The sequence below is a fragment of the Oryzias melastigma genome, linkage group LG3, assembly GCF_002922805.2.
Source record: "Oryzias melastigma strain HK-1 linkage group LG3, ASM292280v2, whole genome shotgun sequence".
In the NCBI taxonomy this organism is placed as follows: domain Eukaryota; kingdom Metazoa; phylum Chordata; class Actinopteri; order Beloniformes; family Adrianichthyidae; genus Oryzias; species Oryzias melastigma.
Window position 1 is genome coordinate 31,009,728 of NC_050514.1, and position 11,261 is coordinate 31,020,988.

The following is an 11,261-nucleotide window of genomic DNA, read 5'->3' on the forward strand; positions in this document are numbered from 1 at the left end:
ATTATAGATGTGTTTAACTTTAATGTTAAGGATCAAGCATGACTCTGAAATTACTGCTAACCCACCTCCTTTCCCAGTAATCCTGGATTTCTGATAGTTATTATAGCTAGGGGGGGTTGCTTCATTCAGCCGAACATAATCATCCTGTTTTAGCCAGGTTTCTGTTAGAGCTAGCAGGTCAAGTTTATTATCATTAATCAATTCATTAACTAACAGGGACTTTGAGAAAATTGATCTAATGTTTAGTAGCCCACATTTAACGACATCATAATTTTTGTTACTGTGATTCATTCCGTTCATTTGCCTTCCAGCACATAAGCTAACACTAGGAGCTGCTGGGCTAGCCCTGTTTGGGGTTAGCATCGGTGCTAAAGGCCGCTCAGGGGAGAGTTTTAAACTACTGCTCTCTCCCCGGGTCTCCTCTCTGAGTTGTCAGGCTGCATGGCTAAAGCTAGCAGAAATGTTTCTGGACAGAAGAGCCGCTCCGTCCGAACTGGGATGAATGCCATCTCTGCGCATGAGGCCGGGCTTTCCCCAAAACATGCTCCAGTTGTCCACGAAGCTAACGCCGTTTTCTGGGCACCATTTAGCTAACCAGCGGTTAAAAGATGAAAATCGGCTGTACATTTCATCACTGACTTTGTTTGGGAGAGGACCAGAGAAAACCACTGTGTCTGAAACAGATTTAGCCAGTTTACACACCGATTCTACGTTTAATTTAAGAATCTCTGATTGTCTTCGTCGGGCGTCGTTGCCACCTGCGTGAATCACGACCCGACGGAACCTCGTCTTACTCTGGGCTAACATCCGGAGGTTTCCTTTGATGTCACCAACTCTGGCTCCCGGGTAACATCTAACTGTAGCTCCCTTTAGCTTTACGTGTCTGACCTCGGAGGAGCCGATGACCAGGGTTTTCGGTTCAGTCGGTGCGTCACTGAGGGCAGAAAACTTGTTACACACAGGGAGCTCCGGGCGCTCTACGTGCTTCAGTTTAGCACTGTGCTTCTTCCCAACCGGTACAAACTCATCCTGGGGATTCCTCGATTGCTGAGAAAGTGGTGAGATGCTAGCTAAGTCAGCTTAATGGCGCGGCTGAGTAACGACATGGCTAGCTGGTTTAGCTTCCATTGAGCTAAGACGCACTTCCAGCTGTTCCAGCCTGGATAACAGGTCTGAGATCAGGCTACAGAGGGCGCAGCTACCATTAGCCTCACTAAATGAGGCGGGATCCCGACTGAACACATGACACGTGGGGCAGGAAAGAGGGGTGAGAGCCGAAGAGGTGGAAGGCGTCATGCTACAACAATCACTGGTTTCTGCTCACCCAGAATGGCGTCCAGTGTAAGAAAAGGCTTTCCGGGTTTGGAAGTCGCTGCTCGCCGAGTGGCAGGCCGCCGTTCGCCGGAGTATGGTGGTTAGCTGTGCTGGACGGGATGCCGCTCCCCGAGCTACTAACAAAACCAGAAGCAGTCCAACATTTTTTCTACTAACACACATTAAAATGGATCATATATTTGATTATTTGGCGTTTTTGTTTTGTTTCCTTTTCAACGATGCTGTGTTTCTTGCAAAATTAAAAAAAAGTTCTTAATTGTAGTTTTTGAGGAGCCTTCAAACTAATCTATTTTTCTTCAATCATTTGTCTATTATTTTATTCTTTTTACTTATTCTGAGTCCAGTCCAACACATCCTTATTCTAATTTTAGCACCTTTTTTCTGCATACATTACTCCAAAATGAGTATTTTGTGGCTCACCATGTCATCTAAAAAAGCAAACTTTACTCTGAATTGCTCAGACATGAAGAAATGAAAGGACAAAGTTTCTACGGATTATATTAGAATATTTCAAGAAAGTCAGAAACATTAGCATTCAAAAGTTGTCCTCATTCTTGGTTTGTGTGCTTTTGATGCAGGAGTGTTCAGAGGAAATAAGGCACAGGTCAAAGAATACCAGGACCTCCTTCAACCTATCATCTTCCAGTCTTTTGAGGGTGAGTTCTCGCTCAAACACGCATAAATATGCAGCAACTGCAAAGAGGAGGAAAGTCAACCACGCTCGTGAACTTGATCAAAGTGTAATGCGGCTGATTTTTGCCTCGCTTTTCTCGCTGTGCAGGGATGAAAACTTTTCTATCATTAAATCTTTCATACATATTCAAGCAGCACATACTGAGACTGATTCACAATAGGGCTTTGCAGTCGCCCTCACTGCATGAGTCTGGCTTCAATTTTCACCTGAAACCACTGCTTTGGTGCCAGACAGTTAAACAATGGGCTTGTCAAGATGGTGAGTTTTCATTGGTGCGTTCATAATAGAGGAGGAATAATTGGAGTGCAGACAGGATAATGATGTGAGACGAGGCCGGCTTAAGTTGCTTGTCTCCATTGAGCCTTTGTATTTGTTCTGTTTGAATTAACAAAACTCCTTCATTTAATTGGCTTGGCTTTGGAGAATGGAGCAAATTTAATATTTCTTCTCTCAAAGAAACCTGCTTTTGTCTCCTCGGAGCAGTCACACTTTCTGGTAGTTTATTATGAAGAAGAAGGTTCGACTGTCAGCTGAATCTTTTCTTTCTATTAGGAACTTTTTGTTCAGTTCAGTTTCAAATGCAGGATTACTTGTTCTTTTGTGACTTTATCAACAACCCAGGTGTCAAAACGCCAGGCTTTGAGGGCAAGTGTCCTACATGTTTTCCAAAAACCTGCCACTGAAGTCCCTTATTGGCTAAACACACCTGATCCAGGTAATCAGCAGCAGATACGGCAGGAGTTTAAAAAAAAAAGAAACAGCAAGATGGAGTCCTGGAGTCTGACAGCCCTGACTTAAAGTGTTGCATTTGATACAGTCGACCACACTATATTACTCAAACTACTGAAAACTGGTTGGGCTTCAGTGGGCCAGTACTAACGAACTTGGAAAACATGAAATGTTTTATTTCAACCTTGGAGCTACCAGAAATTACATGTGGAGTTCCCCAAGGCTAATTAGATTAGCCTTAGAATACATTTCCATAATAAAAAAAAATCCAGCCAGTTATGATCTAAACCAAATCTGAGAGAGCAGGTATGATGATGCTGTCTTTGTCTGAGGCAGCAGAAAGGTCCAGCAGGGTGGAAATGTGAGGAGGGACCTAACCTTGAAGAACCCTTGACAGGAACAGGAGCAGCCAGACATCCCATAATTCTTGACCTGAGCTCCTGCTTAATGATAGTCCTGCTTGAAGGCAGCAGAGAACGTTCCAGAGAGCTGGGAAGTGTTTCTTAAGAGCATGACAGAAGACACAATGACTTTTAGAGGTGGACTGAAGGAGGTTCAAACACATCAGGTCAAACTGACATCCAGTAGGAGGACTGTGTGTCAATACTTCTGAAACCTCAGTGACCTTTAGAAGAGTCAATTCAGGGAAAATGTCCTTTCTTTTTCTTTATTCTCAGCTTAAGTCCAGGAGAGTGAAGTTAACATTTATGACTAAAAGAAAACTGAAATAAAAAGGGAATCTTTGTTCACGAATTAAGTCAAAATTCTATAAATCTTTTTATAAATGTGACTAATTCTATTCATTTTTGTGTGAAAAAGTATTTTTCTGCACATTTTTTCTTCGATTTTGTGAAGTCCTTTCCATGGAGGAATCTTCTGTCATTCCAGGTCATGCCGTGATCCCCAAATACTACTACGTTCCTGCTGACTTTGTGGAGGCGGAGCAAAACAAGCATGGCAGCCAGAAGCGTTTCCCTAGCAACTCCGGCCGTGATGGATTGATCTTCCTGTGGGGTCAGGCCCTGTATAACATTGCCAAGTTACTGGGTATGTATGTGTGTTTAAATCCAAACGTCTGATTTAAAAACAAATATATGTTTAACACTTCCTACAAACCCCTAGAGGGTTTTTTTATTTTTAGGTCTTTAGCATACACTATAAAAAAATGTTGTTTTTATGAAATAATTCCAACAGTTTGGGTCACCAGATAAATTTAGTAAAAACTACACTTACACCATAAATTACAGTCCTGAAAACTACTACTTAAAACTGCAATTTAATACACATTATGTGGTACTTTTTATGTTTTGCATTTACTCTAAAAATTCATCTCTGCCTCATTTCTCTGTTATCAGTGGACGAGCTGATCAGCCCTAAAGACATCGATCCCATCCATCGATACGTGCCGCGTCAGGACCAACGCAACGTCAGCATGCGCTACTCCAACCAGGTAAACCTCGCTCTATTTCAACGCTTATTACAAATTATAAACCGTAATGTGCAACTCTTAGATAAATCTTTAGTATTTAGCAATTTTTCAAAGTTTCAGTCATAGCCCAATCTCATATTTCGCTTCTAGATAACACTACTACTTTTGATAAATCAGGGCTAAAGGAGCAGATTTATGGGGTCAGATCAAGTTTAAAGTGAAAAAAATCAAATTGTAAATTTAAGAAATTAAGTTTCTAAATTTAAAAGACGATTTGACATTTTCAAAAGCATCTTTAAACTTGAAAGAACACATTAAGGATTTTTTAAATCTTGAAAAACAAAAATTGTAAATTTGAAAAAAAGTTTAAATTTGAAGAAATAATAAAAACTTGAATATAAAAAAGTACATTAGCATTAAACCAGAGTATTATGATTATTTTACGCCACATCAGAGGACGGATGACACGGGCGGCGCCAACAAAAGAGGCTGTTCTGAAAGAGAAATGACATCACCATAACTTCTGTCACCTGATGTCAATCGTGTCTCTGCAGCCAATGAGCTCAACGCTCCGCCCCTTGGTAAAATTAAGGAAAAAAACAAAAGCTGAAAATGCAAAGGAGCATCTGTGACAAATATATGTTATTTTTTTTATTCGGTGAACAGTTTTTTTAATTCAAGATTTCAGTATTTTTTCAAAATTGATTTTTTATTTCATTTTTGTTTTTGCGTAAAATATATTAATTAAAAATTTAAAGCATACTTTCATGTTTAAAGCTCCTTTTTATTTAAAATAAATTGTTTTGTTAATTTTAAGCTGATTTGTCTTCATACAGCTTTAATACAATGTAATTACATGTTAAAAAGTGAGAGGATCTTAATCACACTTAAAGCTGCATTTTTCACTTCAAGTGTTTCCATTGATTTTTTAGTTACTGCTGACAAACCCATTGTGAGTTAATTATTAACAAAAAAAACATTTTAATCATGTATCATTATTAATGACCAGTTATGTTGGTGCTTCAGTGAATTTTTGGTAATGATTAAACCTCAGGATTCAAGCACTTCTCGTAGCTCTCGCCTTCAAAAATGCAAAATGATTTTTTTTGGTTTAAAAAGCAGTAAGTTATGCACTGTAAGAAAAAAAACAACCTGTTGGAATAAAATGTAAATGTCAGGCTGTGATGCTGCTGTGAAGTGTGGGAGGAGAGGCGACTGGCCCACTTAGTTGAAAAAAATGGACGTAAATATTGGGATGGTACCTGTTCTCCTCTTTCAGCCTCTGTGAGACGCAGATCTTTTATATGTTTATATTCCATTAAAATAGTGGTTTTAACATGTTCTTGTTATGATGGAGGACAATAAATAAAAGAGTCCTCTGGGGATTTTGGCTAATTTCATTTTTTTTTCTGTCTCTTTCGTCTTTAAAATGTGACTTATTAATAATATCAACAGAGCAGCAGTATTTTATGTGAGCACAAAGTGCGTTTTTTTATTTTTATTTTTTTAAATCAAACTGTTTTTATCTTCTGGTTTATTAATAGCAAAAAGACCTTAAAGACCTTAAAGAATCATCACAAAAATATTATTTAAACAAAAAATAAGCCAAATCCACAAGTCACTAACATCTAAACATCTGGGCCTCCTCCGCCTGGGATGAGCGCTGATGTTTCCATTCAGGAGGATCTGATTTGTTATCCTCCTTCCCTCTGGTGTGATTTCAAATTCTCTCACGTCAATCCAACACCATGTTGACAAAATCATCCAAACATAACACGGTTCCGACGATTTCTTTGTCTGTTGTCATGACGATGTGAATTTGTGAGCTGATACATTTGTCCGCAGGCGGCCATGTTGCTCTTTCAGTTTTACTTGTACTTTCCTCACTTGTACTCATTCTTATATTTATATCTTCTGTAAATAATCATTTAAAGATTTTATTTTATTTGCATTTATACAACACAAAATAAATATACATAAATAAATACATCAAAAGTAGGTGCAGGCTTAAAAAACCACATGGAGCCTCTACCTAATAAAACTTTAAAATTAACATAACATTCACAATACATATACTATGCATGCACTTTACAGACCTTGAAAAACAAAACAAGAATATATTTTATAATAATACAATCCTTTTATTATCAGGGATTGCCTTAAAACATCTTTTTAACGTGTCTGATGTGCCATTCATGGCCTGATGGGAAAATTGACCTCAGTTTGCACACAAACTAAATGGAGATCTTGATGTGACACATTTTGGAACATGAAAATTACCATTTTGATGGGTATTATATTTAAGAATCTCTGTATTAGTTTTAAAGTAAAACGTTCAGGGATAACATTTCTATTAAACACAATTTTATACATAAAAATCCAACTTTGATGAAGTTATAAATATCATGAATATTAAGTCTGAGAAATAAATGATCAGAGGGAGTTAGTGGATTTGAATGAGTTGCACTTCGAACAAAACACTTTTCCACAGTTAGTATTTGGAGTAGATGGGAGGGTGTTCACACTCAGTACTACACTATGAGATAGTAATTTAAAGTAAGTTTAGATTTTGAATCAAATAGTTGACTGAGTTTTCTTATAAAACTAGGGGATTTAATTATTTTTCTGGTGATCCCGCCAATATGTTCTCTCCAAAAATGTTGCAGTTGAAACATGAGGAGTTTCAGTTGAATTAATTTTGAAATTGATTGGAAATTTTATTTTGACCATTCTGCTGCAACAGCCAAATGAATAAAGTATTTCTCTAATTCTATATTCTAAATGATTAATTCAGTATCGTCTTGTCAGCGTTTTAAATCGATTGCCAAATGAAGTATCGCGATATTTTACTAAATCGATATTTTCTTTCACCTTTACTAAAAATTGCATAATTCTAGCTAAAAGATCGCTGGGAATGCTTTGATCTAAAGATGATCAGAGGGGGTCTTTACACCAATTAAAATCTAAAACATCTTTTTCATCAATTTACTTTGAGAATTCTGTTGATGGTTACAGATGGAGGCGATGTGAAAGCTCCTCCTGCTGTTCAGTTGAGCTGAATTTTGTTTTTGATTCCGGGCTGTAAGGCTGCAGATTACCAGAAGAGCTTTTTTATTTAGAAGGGACTTCTGCAGCACTCAGTGCATATGTCACACATTGGTCAGACAGTGTTGTGCTACAACATCAACCCCCACTGAGACTGTATTTACAGCCGTCTATTGATTTATGGCTTACAGTGTCGTTTGAAAGTGCTGTGGCGAAGCGGTGCACTCAAACCGCCATTACGCTTGCTTCTGCCGCCTCAGTGCTGTGTGTACGTCAACCCGTGTTCGCTCCCTCCACAGGCTGCATCTGGTTGTTGTGTTGTACGTTTTTGTCGAAATCTTAATTGCATTTCGCCCCTCTGAATTGAAACAACAGAAAGAATTTGGCTTCACCTTGCCGGGGGCCAGGCTTTCAGACGAGGAACAAACTCATCCCTCTTGCATATCTTGGTGTCAATCATGTGAATTGTAATCCATACTGCAGAAGGCCGGCAGCTCTGAAGATCACAGATGAAAGGTGGAGATGAATTTACTCCCTCTTGATGCTCTCCCACCTTCCTGACCAGTCCCTCTCGGTTTATGCACGTTGAATTTAATTCCTGTTTCCACCTGATAAGGTGATGCTGGCAGAAGGATTGCATCTTTAGAAGTTAAATTAAAAGAAAAATGCAAAGGAATATAAATATTAAAAAAGGCTAAAGAAATGAAAAAAACAGTGAAGTTTCTACTGTTGATGGATGGATGCAGAATGATGAATATTGTTGAAGAAAGAAGGTGAATATTAATATACGATGCTAAAAATAATAATTTAATTAAACTGCAAAAATCCTAATTAAGTTCTTGACACATGTTCACTGAAACAAAATATTAAAAAATATTATTTTTTTACTTTATTTACTAAAATATTCATATTAAAAGACGAGTTTACTCAAAAATTCACAACATTTTCATATAAACATATCAAAAAATATAATAAATTGATACAATTATTAATATTTACCATGAAAAGGTGTTAAACTACTAAATTAGGCTCAATAGATATTAAAATAACATGAAAAAATGTTAGACTGGAGATAAAAAATGCTAATTTCCATTTTTCTTAAAATGATGAGAATAAATCACCAATTCTTCTTAAATACTATATAAAAGATCTTTCTTAGTGAACTTTTCCATGATACTTATTGTACTCCTGTTATTCAAATTTTAGTTAAAAATGAGAGAGGATCTAAATTGTCGCCCTGACTGCAGTCTTTCCCCCGACTCGCCCCGTTTACCTTCTGCTCTGGAAGTTTCAATCTGTGATTCATCTGCGCACAGAGAACATCTGGCTTGATTTAAATAATTTAGCGACGTGCTGACAGAGTTCTCTCCGTCCTGGTTTGTGCACTAAACATAATGTTAACACGGATGTGAGAGATTAGTGGAATGTAAAAAGAAAATCATCTGCAGCTCCATTGTGTGCATCAATAATTGCTGTCAGCAGGAAGGCTCGGCGGAGCTGCAGGCTTTACGAAGAGAGAATTGAGCGCGGTCGCCCGTCGGGGAAAGCGTGGCTCCCCTCAGGTGTGCTGCAGATTCTGCAGAGAAGTTTCATCACAGCAGGAGTTCATTAAAACTGCTTAGATGAGCAGAGTGTGAGTTTGCCGTCTTATGCAGCAACTTTTCCTCCATCACGTTTCTCCTCTCCTAAGCCGTGCAGTTGTGACTCCATCCGTTCTGTTTCTCGCCGTCCTCCTCCAGGTTTTTTTTGTGTTTTAAGCATAAACGTTGCATGTTTACAGCAGCTGTCCAGTTTGCTCTTCGTCTGTGACCTTCGGTGTTTGGTCTGCAGGCGTGGAGAAGCACAGGGCTGTGCTGAGCCTTCACATGCAGTTAGGACCTCGTTGGTGAACTTTGTTTTTCCATCTCCCGTGTGTTCATTTCATTTACTTCCTGTTTCTTGATCCATAAAGCATAATGTTATGTATTCTTACACCTTTCCTTGCAGATCCTCATCTAAGTCTACATAAAAGCTCACCGAGGAAACACACAAAGAGCTTTCAAGCTGGAGATTTCTTAGCTTGTCCTTGAGTCCAGTGTCTTCAAAATATAAGTTTTTAATTAAAAACTTTAATTGAGTTTGACATTTAACACACTACTAATATTGCTATAAATTCAAGCTCAGCAAATTCATTTTAAATATATTTTGTTATCTGTTATAAACTTTTTTTCAATTTATTGAATACAAATAAATACAATTAGAAAAGTTACATTACTTGCGATAATGCTAGTGTGAATGCTTTTTCCTGAAAGTAGTCACTGAAGATGCTGAAGCTTTTTGCTGAAAATTGTGATGCTGAAGAGATTTGCTGAAAATGCAAAAGCTATTTGCAAAATGTTAAATGGACTAGAAATGTGTTAAAGAACTTTGAAAGAGCGCTGAAGTTGACCCACATTTATGAAAAAAATTAGTAAAATTGCTTAAAAATCCTTAATACATATCAATTTTGCAAACATATTTAGTGTGTTTGCTACATATGAGCTAAACTCTAAATTAGCCAATAAAAACTAGCAAATTGCCTAAATACTAGCTGAACTCAAAAATTGTCTAAAATTCCTCAGTAAACTAAATTATTAATAAATTATACAATAAAATATTGGCTAAACTCCAGATTTTTAGAAATTACTATTAAAGATTAAAACAGACCATGAGTATATTTGAAGGTTTGTTGGTAAAATTTTGAAATTTGAAGACTTTCTCATTCATGTCCTATAAGGCATATTTTGCTCAGAATTTCAAAAATTATAAAGTTTTGAATATCAAAACTGTCCTGAACAAGCTGAACATTATGATACTAAGATTACTGAAATCCCTGAAAGTGTGATGAAGTCCGATAGACGTACAGAAAGGAGCAGGAGAATCTTTATAGTGTGAATGCTTATTAAGCAATCACACTATAAAAGTTTTGTGATAACAATATTTCTCAAAAAAACAAAACATATGACCTAAAGTTCCACTCCAACTATATATATTTTTCTATTGTGAAATTGTTGCCAGTGATCTTTTAATTATGATTATGGATTTTTTATCCAAAATCAAAAAGCTTTTGTCGTTTTTTAAGACATATTTTATGCGTAGCAGCAGTAGATCATTAGAATTAACATTCTGGTTTGAGGACTGTTGACACAGAGCAAACCGCCCCCCTTCCCGTCACTGAGAGCTCTATATATGCATTCACACGCAATCTTATAGCCTCAAGCTAACATTTACGGTACAAAAATACTGACCAGCAATATTGGATCAATCGTACAGTTTTGAGTCAGAATCACAATTAATCGATTATTCCATTTCTCTTTAACTTACACCCCTATTAGGAATAAAAAAATACTATGAATTGATACATAGTTGGTTAGTACAAACTTATAGTACATTGCTGTATTTTTTTCTAATCTTTTTTTTTTTTTACTTTATATAACCACGTCTATTATTTGACTCATCCCTGCATTGCCACTAGTGGAACATCCCAGCAGGAGCTGCCAAAATAAAGCCCAAAACACATTATCTCTTTAGATCACGAAAAACCAGCAATTATTACTGCAACTTCAAGCCAAAGTGTTTGAGATGAGGCCATGGGAGCAGCTGCAGCAGCAGCTGCAGCTTTGGAAAGTGTAGATAGCAGCACTGTTTTGTTAGCAAAACATTAACAGAAAAAACAAACCAAGGAAAAGATATAGACACGTCGGAAAAAGGACATGTAGAATTAGAGACCTGTCAAATCCTCTATTCTGACCCGCACCGCTCACTGACTGCAAGGACCAGATTGTTTTTGCAGTTCCTTCTTTTTCTTTACCACATGATCAAAACTCATCTAAACTTGAAACCACCTAGTACGGGGGTCGGCAACCTGCGGCTCCGGAGCCGCATGCGGCTCTTCAAGCACTTCCTTGCGGCTCAGTGGCGCTTTTTCAAAAATGTTTTGATAATAATTTAAAATGTTGGAAGGAAATATATTGTAGCGATTTAGGTGGGAGCAGAGCCACAGAGTACTGG

At 37.4% G+C, this 11,261-nt stretch overlaps 1 protein-coding gene across 4 annotated transcripts in view; it reads left to right on the top strand.

Moving 5' to 3' along the window:
• phkb (phosphorylase kinase, beta) overlaps positions 1–11,261 on the top strand; it is a 114,015-nt gene that overhangs the window by 55,823 nt on the left and 46,931 nt on the right. For all 4 annotated transcript variants that reach the window (XM_024295238.1, XM_024295237.2, XM_024295236.2 and 1 more), the window contains 3 exons: positions 1,914–1,991; positions 3,647–3,805; positions 4,114–4,208. In XM_024295238.1, the coding sequence (XP_024151006.1) occupies positions 1,914–1,991; positions 3,647–3,805; positions 4,114–4,208 (332 nt within the window). The remainder of the gene's footprint in view (positions 1–1,913; positions 1,992–3,646; positions 3,806–4,113; positions 4,209–11,261) is intronic.